The 13,771-nt window shown below is 44.6% G+C and overlaps 1 protein-coding gene across 1 annotated transcript; it reads left to right on the top strand.

Moving 5' to 3' along the window:
• Nucleotides 1–3,799: 3,799 nt before the first annotated feature.
• On the top strand, nt 3,800–8,325 carry MTRES1 (mitochondrial transcription rescue factor 1). The gene is made up of 4 exons (XM_061366756.1): nt 3,800–3,889; nt 5,453–5,894; nt 6,740–6,812; nt 7,859–8,325. Exons 2-4 carry the CDS (start codon nt 5,461–5,463, stop codon nt 8,033–8,035), a joined length of 684 nt encoding a protein of 227 aa, XP_061222740.1. The 5' UTR covers nt 3,800–3,889; nt 5,453–5,460; the 3' UTR covers nt 8,036–8,325.
• Nucleotides 8,326–13,771: the final 5,446 nt, after the last annotated feature.

Consider the following 13,771-nt stretch of genomic DNA (forward strand, 5'->3'; position numbering starts at 1 on the left):
TTTATCGCCTTCTTCAGCACTGGTCAGAGCAGTCTGCACTGCCAATCTCCATTTCCTTTCTATTATAGCAGTTAGTCAGATAGTGAAAAGGATGGGAGGAGGGGGGGAAATAATGTTACTTTATATATCGATATCTCCATCACTTAAAGAAATGTAAAAAAATCACGTTGCATACCTGAAACTTAGCCACCTTACCTTACCAGTTATCCACTATAATGTCAAAGATGAGTTTTCAAGGAATAAGTAGGCTGAAAGCAAAGGTACTTTGTGAGACCTTGCTGTCTTCTAGAAAGAGACTCTCTGTGCAGGATGCCAGTATGGCTGCAGAAAAAACGTGTACAGAAGTTCACAATGTGGTTGTTACTGCAAGAGTTGAAATGGTGTCATAAAGAGTTGGTAAATGGAGAGAGACAGAGCCAAGTTTCAGTGTTCATGGGGGCTGAAGACATTAAAGGTGTCATAAAGAGAAGGAAAACAATGTTTTATAGCAAAAATGGTACACTAGATTATATGGGTAAATGTGTCAGAAAGGGAAACCAGTTTAGAGCAGGGTACCCACTAAAAAGGCAGCACTGGAAGGGCTAGAAAAAGAGCTTCTGTTGCATGAAAGATTAGTTTTCAGAGATGGGCTTAGAGGAAGAGATGGTGGGATTATTTGGTCATAGATTGGATGCAAGCAGCAGGCTAGAGAAATTGCCTCCAGACTATGGACTAAGAAAAGGGAACACCTGAGCAGCTACAATATGTGTGACCCTGGAAGAGGTGAATTAGCAGTCAGGGAGCTTTGGCTCATTATTCAGCTTCATATGGACAAACTTAAAGGTGATGCTGACACAGGGACACTCTGTTTTCCCAGGCTGCATAAATATGCATTGAACCTTCTCAGTACACCTTGAAATAAGCAGTGTCATTTAAAAGGTATGTGGTTCCAATGAGCTAATGCCGAAGTTAAATCTGCAGTGACAAGTAATCTGGTGAGATGTGCATTGCAGAACGTTAGTCAGAGCTACTCACAGGGCTAGAATGGCAACATGGCTTTATTTTGACATTGAATGAGTGTCAGCAGATCCACTGTCACTTGACCTACCTTGCAGCAAAATAAAGGTAACAAAAAACCCTAGGCAGTGGGGAGGGAACTTACAATTACAGATTCCCACATACAAGTAAAAAGCTATTATGATTTTTTTCTCTGAGCTATCAAAACTAAAAGACAAATCTCCATGTAGGTGAATGTCATAGGGAGTATATTGAAATACACAAAATGAAAACCATAAACAAGTGAGGAATTACCCTTCCTAGACAGGAGATGATTCCACTGAAAAAAAAAAAATAGTAATGAAGCAGTTTTATGAGAATAGCCATGGGAAGAAGAATACATCTTCGTCAGACTAATTTCTCACCCAAACTTCAAAAGGATGCATAGACCACCACTAACCTGCCAGGTGTGACTGATTACTGCTTCTTACAAAGCTCAAAATTTTTCATTGTATGTTGCTGAGGCATCATATGATTTGAAATAAAATAAAATGAAATAAAATGACATGAAATAAAATAATAAAATGAAATAAAATAAAATAATAAAATGAAATAAAATAAAATAATAAAATAAAATTAAATAAAAATAAAAATAAAATAAAATAAAGCTTCAAATCGCCTGAAAGCAGCTTAAAGAACACCACTGTGAGACCTCTGTGTTGACTAGCCTGTGCCAGCAAAGCCTCAGAGCGCAGTCTGACCTGGGGGCTGCGTGCAAAGGGAACTCAGCACTGCCATCTAATGGCAAAGTACGGGAAGAGATTTTCAGACTGGTCTTCACCCCGTCGCAACGCTTTGGTTATAATTACAGTTTAATATAAATAAATCAAGAGTAATTAATACTGCATAATAATCTATATAATAATACTTAAAATTTGCCTTTTTTTTTGGAATTAACAAATGCCCTTAATGACCCAGGTTGGAAGCTGCCAGGACCTCACACAAGTGGAGTACAAACCTTAAAGACAAGGGCTTTTGTGGCCCTTCTTACTCTGATGTATGGATTACTTTCTGGTTTCGTAAAATACCACTAGGTCATCATATTCGATGAATATAAAAGACAGAGGGACTTCAGGCATGTTCTTTACCTTGTCTTTTGAGATGGGAGGCAATAAAGATGTATATTATAAGACTAACCTAGAAAGACTCTAATACTTACATCTTTATTTACTGTAAGTTATCTTCATTCTTTGCAAAGTTAACAGCAAGATTTTAATCCCACATGAGGCAAATCAAATTCTAAAGGCTCTGAAAAGAATGGGGTGTATGCAGAGCTAGGCTTGAGGAGGGTTTATTGGGATTTGGGTGCGGGGTTCCTCCTCTCCCAGAGGAGACAATATTTCTGCACAGGGAATCCCCTCTGTTCAGACATTCATTTCTATGCTGACTCACTGCATGCCACTAGAAATGCAAGAAAGTTTCTCTTACCAGCCTCAGTCAGGATATGTCTATTTCAAGAGTTATGGGGGGAAAAGTGCTATAAAGCTAACAGCTATATTCCCACCGACATTGATCAGATATCACAGAACTGGGCACTGGAGCATTCAAACTACATAAAGATGTGGGGATCTTCCTTTCCAGAGAGGTTTCTAAGGCAGGGAAATAGCTCTGCCAAGGAACTGCTCCATTACAAAATATCCCTGACATAAGAACCTCTCAATCAAACGTTTTATGACCAAGTTTATAGAAGCGTAAAATTAAGCAGCCACTTATACTGCCCATGCTAATTGCAGAGCTGCTGTACAGCAGTATCTCTACAGTTATATGACTCACCATATTTGCTGATAATTTTCCAAGGGAGGATGGGTCTCTAAGGTGAGGTGATAGGTAACAGGCATTTTGAAGCAGAACTTTAAAGCTGAGGAGGTCTTCCATCTGCTAAAATTACACCAAACCTGTACAACCATTTATACCAGGGCAAGATGCTGCCAATCTGATGGGATTGCATTTTGTTGCTGGTTTATAGGGACACAGAGAATTCACCAAATGCTGAGCAACCAGGGCATCCCAAAGCACCAAGAGGTGGTTGGTGCACGGCATGGAGAAAGCTGGGATGAGGCAGGAAGGGGAGGAATGGACCTGTCCTGGTTTCTGAGCTCCAAAGAGGAGGGATTATGGATTACCACCATGTAATGGGGGTGTGGAGTGAAAGCAGGGGACATAATATGAAGGAAAGTAACAAAGGACAGGGAAAACACAGGCCGCAATGGGATTTGTATTAGACTGTCACAGTGGCCAAGCCTTTCCTATTAGTCTGTGGTCAGGAAACTAGGAGTCATCTCCCTAATGAGAGATTTTCACTGCTTTCTGGTTTGGGCGTGTGGACAGAGCCTGAGGGGCCGAAGGTATTACAAAGGGAAGACCAGAGGTGTGTAAAATCCAAACGGTGTGAAAAGTATTAATGTCATTACTCAGGGTTCTTTCACTGTGCTATTAGGAGAGCAGCACCGGTGGGGAGGGACAGAGGAAGAGTCCTGCCTAGCGGGGCTCACCGGCAATCTCTCTTGGGCTGGGGGGGAAGCTGCTACCGAGACACCCAGGCAGGCAAACCCGCGTTCTGCCTCCCCCCACCTCCAAACCACCGTGCGTTGCAAAATAACAATGGAGAAACAGCTCGGGCGGACCTCCGTGGGGCAGGGGACCGGCGGACGGGAGGTGGGAGGCAGAGGCTGGCACCTCCCGGGGAGTTTCTGTTCCGGGGTACAGGACCCCCTTGCCTGCAGCCGCTCCTCCGGGCTCCAGCTCCGGCAGAGGGCGCCGGGCCCCGGCTGAGGCGGCCCCGCCTCCGGCCTAGCGAGCGTCGGCGTGGGGACGGCAGCGGCAGGCCCGGGCCCGAGGCGCCTGGAGGACCCAGGTAACCGCGCCTAGGCCGTGGCCCGCTGCGCCCCGGGCCTCCCCTCTCTCCTCGCGCCCCTCCACCCACTCCCGGCCCCAAGGTGGCGGGTCTGGGGCACGGGGTCCGGTGTGAAGGGCAGGCTTACGCGCCGCGGCCTGCGGCGAAGCGGCGGCCAGGACAGCCGGGCTCCTTGGGGACCCCGAGCAGCGGCGGGCCCGCTATAGAGGGTCAGACACCGTCCACGCAGGAGGGGTTGGGGGGTGTCTGTGGGCCCGCACCGCACGCCGTGAATGCTGTCGTTGTCTCGGCTGCGTGTTTTTGAGCAGGCTTCCAGCCCCGGGCAGCGTTCGGACTTGTGTCCTCCCCCGGCAACAAGGCTGGTCGCTGCCCGCGTTCAGGTTTCACGAGGGTGAGAGGACGCCCTCCGCGTGTGGGGCGGCTGGCGGCCTTACTGGCAGGGACTGTCTCGGCGGCCGGTTGTACCAGTCGGTCAGCGGGGAGCGAAGTAGGAATGAGCAGTATAAATAAGCAATAATACTTAGTTACACGTTCAAATAACTGTTCTACGAGTTTGTCCCCAAAAGGAGGAGAGGCGCAAGTGTTAAGTGAGGATTGACCCACAGTAAACTTTATGTCATGTGTTGTAAGTTCATGCATTTAAATACAGGAAAGCCAAGGGAGGTGTGGTTCTTTTTATTTGGCTATTAATTGCCCTCATTGATCAGGGCTTTTTCTCAGCCACGAAAACCACCTCGTAAAGATCTCAGCAGAGTTCTCTTGGGTGTGGGGAAAACAAGCTCCAGTCTCAGGAAGAAACACGTGTTCCCACACATGCAAGTTGTAATAAAAGGCAGCGCTCCACCGAGCTAGGAAGGACTGGAAATTAATTCCTAACAGTGTTGAAACACATCTGGGGTGTGTTTTTTTGTTGTTTCTCCTGCTTGTCCCTGTTAGAGATGGCTCTCCATGCTGGGGAGCATGCGAGACTGCTGTTGCTGGTGTCAGCCCTATTGAAGTACACAGAGCAGCGTTGTTTCTCTAGAACTCTACCACGATGCTAAATTTGGAGAAACAGGGTAGGATGCTTTACAGTGTTCTGCCATGCAGGACTACTGTGGGCCAAGCAGAATCTAAAGTTAAGCAGCGTTTGACTTTTCTGGGTTTGTGTGTAGTATTGAGCAGGTTGTTTTTATTGACGATGAGTCATGATGAATGTTTTTAATATGCTTTTTATGACGTATGCTTTTGTTAATTGTATTTCAGGTGTGGGGAGAAAAATGCCACAAATGAGTTTGGACAGTTGATATTAAACACCAGAAAAGGAATCATGAACAGATTATTCCAGATTATTGGTGTTTGCTTTTCATCTGATGTTTTATCTCTTTGTAATGGTGGGTGGTGTGTGAGAGAGGCAGACCATAAAGTTGGTATAGCCTTGCGCTTTTAGGTGATGCATTGATTGCTCTGCCGGGAACTAGATTATAATCTTTTGGTTTTAAGTATCATGTTGTACCTGGAGAAATCCATCCAACAGACAAAGCAGTTGCTCATTTTTGCTCACGAATGTTTGTTTTATTTTAGGGTATGCTATGACTGGCTTCAGACTCCCCATCACTACTTTTAGAAAGCTAAATGTCTGGTTTGGACTGTGGGAGAAATTCTCTTCTAATAAACTGTATCCCTCTTGGAGGAGAAGCATGTTCTGTAGCTGTCAAGCAAGCACAGTAAACTACAGAAGATGTCCCAGCTTTTCCTCATTAAAACTCTCTGCACTAAGACTTTCTCCAGAGTATACCTCTGTACTTCCTCTGCGGAATAAAAGTAGCAAAAGCTCTAAAAGGAGCAGGCAGACTGTGCAAGAAGAAGAGGAAGAAGAGGAAGAAGAGGATGAAGAGGAAAGCGATTTGGAGGATGAATTTGAAAATGACCCCAATGTAGTAAAAGATTACAAGGATCTTGAAAGAGTGGTGCAGTCTCTTCGATATGATGTGGTCATGAAAGCTGGCCTAGACATTGCAAGAAAGTAAGTATGCAGAAATAACCTGCTCATGATAAAGGTGTCATGCATCTGAAATTTGAGGCTTGATATTCTTTTACTGTTGGAATAACTAAATATTGGGAGATGAGGGGAACATTGTTTGCTGGTTGGGTTGTTGGTTTTTTTGCATAGCTATTTTGACTGTCTAAAAATGTTTTGGATGGATGGGTGTTCTTGTGGGTTTTACCTTGCCTCCCTTGAAACAGCCTGCTTTCTGCTTTTTGGTGGCTGCAGGATTTCTAAGATTGCTGAGGAGGCATTTTCTATCAGTTGCTATTTATTTAAAAAGAAGAAACCACAAAATACGGTACTAAGTAATACAAAAAGATCTAATGTGAGATTGAGGGATTAAAATAATACACTACTTAATGGCTGTCGAAATAGGTGATGGTGAGTATAAGCCTAACATACTAGTAAATATATCAGAGTGCAGTCTGTAAATATATCCCAGTGTTTGATTTAGTGCAACCTACAGAAGCCTTATATTGCAGTGCTTTTAAAACAGAATGTTAGTATAACTTGATGAGTTACAAATTATTAACCTGGCTGGTGCAGGAAAGGAGATATTATTCATTGGATATTCAGGAGACAGGTCTGTAAAAACAGCTTTTCATTTCTTGCACAGAGCAACTATACTCGTATTATTTCATTTAATATCTATGAAAGACTTTTTTACTTCTAGTTCAGGTCTGTCCCGACCTTAAATAAAGGTATCCTTTATGCGCAAATGAGAGCTGTGGCAATGTGCCTTGCACGTGAATGGTGTTCTTGTGTATCTGCAAAGAAACAATTGCACACTGTAAATGCAATAAAACCTTGTTTTTCTTCAGTAAAGTAGAAGATGCATTCTACAGTAATGAACTCAGGCTGAATGGAGAAAAACTATGGAAGAAAAGTAGAACTGTAAGACTTTTTACAATTTAATCTTTTTATACAGTACAAGAAAATAACTAAGGCATGACCTCTTCTCCCTCTAAATTGCTCTGCAAAGGCGAATGAATAGCATTGCTAACACCACTTCCAGCCTTGTGTGTGTGTGACTATGATTCTCTGGGTAAGGTGTTACTCCCTAAGGCAGGCAGGAGACTTGTGTTACTAGAGAGTAAAATCTAAGGCTGAAAGTCAGGAGAAGACAGATGGCAGCAAGGACAGAACTTTCTAAGTTGCTGAAGGAAGTGATGATACTGATGTGAGGCTCATGGAGTCAGAAGATTGAATCTGAGATACTGGTGGAGCAGGCATACAATTAAAGAGAAAGTTTGATGGTAGGGATTGAAACGGGGGGAGCTCAGGTGAGGTTGTTGTATTTGTAGCAGATCACACAGGAACACATTTGAGAGAAGAGCTGGAAGGGTTGCAAGCCATACTCTTTAATGACAGAGCTTGCCAGAATGATGACAGACTTTGACCCACCCTGTATGTGAGGGTGGTCCCATATGGTGGTTACTGTCATCAAAGGGTCGTAAGTTTTAGTTCCTGGTTCTCTAAAGACTAGTTTTTGAGAGGCATACTGCTTGTATGATGTTTGAAAAGAACATAGGCAGTTGGCAAGCACTCTGAAACACTTCATGCTCTTTTAAAGGCAGGAGGGAGAACATTGCATTTTGCTGGTTTGTGTTGATACAAAAAGATTGGCAGGAAGTACCCTTCAGGAAAACCCCCCAACTACTACATGGCACCTTTTTCACAGTTAGGTGTCAGCCAATAGAACAGGAAGGGTAAAGCTTTTGGCAGAGAAGGGCATGAGACATTAAATTGCTTATTGCCATGGATTTCCTAGAATTTCGTAGCTGGAGGATTTGTAGCATGTCTGATGTTGCCTTGCCTGCCTCCTGCTCTGGGAGATAAGAATATTACATAGAAAGGAACAGAGTTACAGTTGGACATAGGCTGTAGGGATTTGTTTTCCCAGGAAATGTTGATAATCAGTCATCTTTTTCTGTTTCCAGGTGAAAACTGGGGATACGCTGGATCTCATAGTAGGTGAAGATAAAGAAACAGAAACTGCCATAGTTATGCGGGTAGTCTTAAAAAAAGTATCTAACAAAACTGAAAGTGAAAAATACAAAGTAATTGTGAGGCGCTGGAAACACTTAAAAGTACCCAAACAGGATGTATTTAAGTGACGGGGGGGTTGCATGTGGCAGCATAAGAGTTTTGCAGAAAACCATATTTGTTCTTAAATACAAATTTTGGTTAAACAAAATTACAGTACCCTTTGTTAAGGGCTTGTGTCAGAATGTTCTCTCCCTCTGCTGTGTATGTCAATATCCATGCAATAAGCCTGTCGCTTTTTGCTGTTAGTTTTGTTTAATGGCGCTGTGGGATAAAAGATCCAACCCTTACAATTCCAGGCAGTTTCCTTACAGATGTTATAAATGATGAACCAATAAAGACTAATTTGATCACTGTTTAATTGCTGTCTAATTTTGTTTAATCAGAAAGGTTACATTAAAGCTGACAGCCCAACAAGCAGAACTGCTTTGTTAATTTTATCTCTACATCTGTAAAATAGTTAGGGATAAAACCCCCAGTTATGTGAAATTGCTTCCTTTTTCATTACTGGTTTGATCTTGGTTAACCATACTAACTCTGTGCTTATACACAGTGCTGCTATACCAAGAATACAGAAGGACTCTGGTTGCAGCTGCATATTTCTAAGAAGGAGACTTCATGATAACAGAGAATCATAGACTCATTTAGGTTAGAAAAGACTTTTAAGATCATTGAGTCCAACCATTTACTTAACACTGCCAAGTCCAGCACTGTGTCCCTAGGCACCACATCTACACCTCTTCTAAATCCCTCCAGGGATGGTGACTCCACCACTGCCCTGAGCAGCCTGTTCCAGTGCTTGACAACCCTCTTGGTGAAGAAATTTTTCTCAATATCCAATCTATACCTCCCCTGGTGCAACTTGAGGCTGTTGCCTCTTGCCCTACCACTTCTTACTCGGGAAAAGAGACTGACACCCCCCTCACTACAACCTCCTTTCAGGTAGTGGTAGGGAGCGGTAAGGTGTCCATCTTTTTATCCTGTGAAGAATGCATCCATCCAAGCCATGAGCAGCCAGTTTCTCCAGGAGAATGCTATGGTAAATCGTGTCAAAGGCTTTACTCAAGTCTAGGTAGGCAACATCCACAGCCTTCTCTCATCCACTAAGCTGGTCACCTTTGTCACAGGAGGAGATCAGGTCGTAGAATCATGGAATAGTTAGGGTTGGAAAGGACCTTAAAATCAGCTAGTTCCAACTGCCCTGCCAGGGGCAGGGACACCTCACACTAAGCCATGTCACCCAAGGCTCTGTCCAACCTGGCCTTGAACACTCATGGAATGAGCATTCACAACTTCCCTGAGACACCCATTTCAGTGCCTCACCACCCTTGAAGAACTTCCTCTTTATATGCAATTTAAACTTCCCCTGTTGCTTGTTCTAACCTGTTACCCCCTGTCCTATCACTACAGTCCCTAATGAAGAGTTTCTCCCCAGCAACCTTATAGCCTCCCTGTATCCTTATAGGCCCCCTAAGGTGGGGCTTGAGGACAGTCAAGCAAGATCTGCATTTCATAAACCCCTGCTGACTGGGCCTAAACACCTGTTTGTCTTGCATGTGCCATGTGATGGCACGCAAGAAGGTCTGGTCCTTAACCTTCCCCAGCACCAAGGTCAGGCTGACAGGTCTCTAGTTCCCTGGATCCTCCTTCTGACTCTTCTTGTAGATGGGTGCCACATTAGCTAACCTCCAGTCAACTGGGACCTTCCATTAGCCAGGTTTGCTGATAAATGAGCGAAAGGGGCTCAGTGAGCACTTCTGCCAGCTCCCTCTTGGGTGGATCCCATCTGGCCCCATAGCCTTGTGTGTGTTGAAGTGCTGTAGCAGGTCATTAACCATTTCCCCTTGGATTATGGGGGCTTCATTCTGCATCCTGCCCTCGTCTTCCCGCAAGACTGAGGCAACAGTGGCATTAAGTATCTCAGCCTTTTCCTCATCCCTTTTAACTACGTTTCCCCCTGCATTCAGTAAAGGATGGAGATTCTCCTCAGCCCATCTTTTGTTGCTCATGTACTTACAGAAACACTTTTTGTTGTCTTTTACAGCAGTAGCCAGATGAAGTTTTACTTGGGCTTTGGAGTTGCTAATTTTCTCCCTGCATAACCTCATGACAACTCCGTAGTCCTCCCAAGTGGCCTGCCCCTTCTTCCAAAGGTCATAAACTCGCCTTTTATTCCTGAGTTCCAGCCAAAGCTCTCTGTTCAGCCAGGCCCCTCTTCTTCCCTTACGGCTCATCTTTCAGCACAGGGGGACGGCCTGCTCCTGTGCCTTTGAGATTTCCCACTTGAAGAATGTCCAGCTTTCCTGGACTCATGTGCCCTTCAGGACTGTCTCCCAACGGACTCAGGCCAAAGTCTTCCCTCTGCTGACCCCCCTTCGTAATTCTCCAGTAATTGAACTCCCTTATAATTTCATGATTGCTATGCCGTCTAACCATCACATCACCCACAAGTCCTCTGTTCTCAACAACACGTCCAGTGGGGTGCCTTAACTAGTTGGCTCCCTCATGAGCTGTGTCAGGAGGTTATAAATCAATCATGGCAGCAAGATTCTGCTCTCATGGAGAAGGCAGATCAGTGAGGATATGTATAGTACTGCTAGTTCTTCACGTAACCATGCAGAGAAAAATCAAATATGTTTGTCACATATTAATTTCCGTGTGGCACTTAGAAGAGTATTTAATACTCAGGTGGTGTAAAGATCTGAGCAAAGGTCAGGCCATAATGTAATGAAAACCACCTTCCTGTATTACTACAGGAAAATACTGTCACTTAGGAGAGGCATCTCAGGAGTAACCACTCACACTTGTGTAACGTTGAACATAAGCTTCTCCCAACACAAGCAACTTGTTGGATGAATGTGGTGCAGACAGCTTTTATTCTGTTTATATACGTTTAGACAGCCACATGCTGTGTGTTTACAGGAAAGGTGGTCAGTAGGAGCAGGCAGCTACTGTTCATCCAGTCCGTGGTCTGCTCCTAGCTTAATTTGGAGATCCCAGAGGAAAGATAGCCCAGAACAGGCAGCAGGAGCATATTCCAGAGCACTTTTTCTCTGGTATTCCTGAAACCTAAATGGGCAGGCAAGAAACTGTTGCTCCCAAAGCAAACCCAGTGCTCTGGTAAAGCATCAGGCTATCAGGTACACATAAAAGCTTCGGTAAAGCAATGACTGGATTTTCACTGCATGACATATCTCTGAGGTGAGAGGCAGCTGTGATGCCCACCTGGTTAGGAGTGCATGGGAACTGTTTGGCTCAACTGGCAACAGCTACTTGATGACTCCAAGATGACTTGTACCTGCTGCTGCCCACAGCCTTGGAAGTGGTGGCTGCTGAGCGTGGGATCTGAAATACTTTCTAGCTAAAATCTATGCTGGTTTGGACTTTTTTTTTTCATGGTTGTGTAGATGTGTAAAGATGCAGATACATGTCTAGTTCTAGTTCTAGAGGCACGTGACCTTTTCTGGTCACTTGCGATTCTCAACAGGACATGATCCTGGCAAGATTCCCTAGGGGATTTTGGTGACGCTTACATTGCAGAGGTGAAGGGATTCAGCATAGCAAGCACCCAGAGGTACATGGCAGGCTGTACGTTCATTGCAGGCATTGCTGTTTCCATCTTACTGGAGTTTGCACCAAGCGCTATGGACACAGATGAGATGCACCCTCTGTTCTCAAATTCCACTTACCATTGTTATTCTAAGTGGCTCCCATAATCTCCAGGGATGCTGAGAGAAGCAAGTAGAAAGATGTGTTACAAGCAATACATCAGTGAGCTCCGGCTGCAGGTCAGTAATCATTTATTACCTGTCAAGTGCTTGTCAGTTTAAACAGTCATGCTGCCTGTCACCTCCAGCAGTGGCAGCTTTCACACCACAGATTACAGGGCCCATATAGGACCCCACTCGTAAACAACAGGGATGCTTTGGGGCTTGGGGATAGCTAAGGTAAAGACATGAAGAAATTAACTTTCTGAAACGGTCCGTTCTGTGTAGAATAAAACCAGTAACAACAAAATGCACACGCATGCCTGGCATCCAAAATGAGCAGGAAAGCTGCAACCCTGAAAGTCACTGACTAAGAAAAAGCACTGGCAGGGTAATTTCTTGAGGTAGACAAAATATAAATACAATATTAGACCAAACCTTAGATTTTAACTTCTGGAAAAGAGTACTGGACTACTGGGAAGTAGACAAGAGCTTGCAATCCAGACCTAGCCCGTTCCTCATGATGACAGAGAGACATTTTACCAGAGTCTGTAGTGAGAATAAGGAACACTTGTTTTAAACTGAAAGAGCACAGATTTAGACTGGATATATGGAAGACAATTTTTATGGTGGTGATGAGGTGCTGGCACAGATTGCCCAGAGAAGCTGTGGCTGCCCCATCCATGGCAGTGTTCAAGGCCAGGTTGGACAAGGTTTTGAGCAAGTCTAGTGGAAGGTGTCCCTGCGGGTGGTACGGGGGTGCACTAGATGGTCTTTCCAACTCAAACCATTCTGTTACTCTACAACTGCTACCAAAACCAGGTCTTCACTGACAGATGAAGGTGGAAACAGGCTTTCATAGGTTTTAAGTTTTGATCCACTAGTAGTATCAGAAAAATAAAGGAAAAGAAAGGCAGACTTCCTATAGTCTTGTGATGGTGGTGAGAGCAGCCTCTCTAAATTCAGTGTTTGGTGAGAGAACTGTGCCTGTTGGCTTCAGAAAAGAAAGCTTCAGTCACAGTCAGGGTGATCTCAGAGGAAAAACTATTACAGTAGGAAAGTGAGTAGCTGTTCTGCTCGGCTGCATTGATCTGTCCTGGGTAAGCTTCTCTATTGATCAGACCTATTTATTGGGGCTAGACATTGCTGAGCAGGTTGTACTTGGTTCTGCAGCCTTTAAACATTCGATCTGTGAGCTGAAGAAAGACAAAGCTTGGTTAATGACTGATGCTGAGTGCCCGGCAAGCAGAGCCAACATGCTCTGGGAGGTTTAGAAACAGGCACATCACAGCCAGTTTTAGCCAGCCATTCAAGGGGGCTTTCAGACAAGGTTGGCTCACATAGACTGCATGTGTCTAAAGCATAAAACTTGCTTGGGAATCAGCTGTACACCTTTCCTTCATCAGCCATGAATTTAAGGATGGAGTCTGTCTGATAACATGGTCAAGTGTCAGATCAGATGATCTGGCAAAGCCTCTCCTGTTTCTTTGCATGGTGGAAGAACTACGTAAAGGCTTCCTTGTGGAGATACTGCTGAGAGGTGATGAAGGGAGGTTTGGATGGCTTGAGATGTGACTGACAAGTTCACTGGGGGCTGCTAAGATGACTGCTGTCCCAACCACCTCTGCATTAAACACAGATGAGTCCAGCTTTAGGCTGGTTGGATGGAGTTCGGAACAGCCTGCATACCTGCCCTTGCACAGAGGGATGACCTGATCCAGAAGACTTCACCTGGTCCTGTAAGAGGCAGGCACAACCAGGCTGTGGGTTCAGGACCCAGTGTCACTGGTACAGCACACAGCATCATCTGACAGCTTTGCATGTTTTGCCTACTACAAAAGCAATGTTACACACTGCAGCATCTGCTGCCCATGGGCGAGCCTGCATCATGGAACAGGGTGCGGGAGGATCCTGTGATGGAAATTGCTCACACAGGAGTTGTTGGGTCTGGCAGGAGTCAGCCTGGTCAACTAAAGCAGGCACATGTTGATGACTAGGTTCAGAGTTCTGCTGCCTACCACAGAGAGGAGAGTTATACTCTCACCCCTCTGTTGTCCCCCCCCAAATAATAAGCAATTCTATTTTCCAGAGAACAGAAAG

Source organism: Neopsephotus bourkii, unplaced genomic scaffold (assembly GCF_033783945.1).
Source record: "Neopsephotus bourkii isolate Nb327-2 ecotype Australia unplaced genomic scaffold, CSIRO-AGI_Nbou_v1 NB_1358, whole genome shotgun sequence".
Lineage (NCBI taxonomy): Eukaryota > Metazoa > Chordata > Aves > Psittaciformes > Psittacidae > Neopsephotus > Neopsephotus bourkii.

What these genes read in the sequence shown, in the direction of transcription:
- MTRES1 (XM_061366756.1), top strand. Translation starts at nt 5,461, where the DNA reads ATGACTGGCTTCAGACTCCCCATCACTACTTTTAGAAAGCTAAATGTC. An exon ending in GGCCTAGACATTGCAAGAAA is followed by an intron (nt 5,895 to 6,739) that starts GTAAGTATGCAG and finishes GTTTTTCTTCAG; the next exon opens with TAAAGTAGAAGATGCATTCT. An exon ending in TATGGAAGAAAAGTAGAACT is followed by an intron (nt 6,813 to 7,858) that starts GTAAGACTTTTT and finishes TTCTGTTTCCAG; the next exon opens with GTGAAAACTGGGGATACGCT.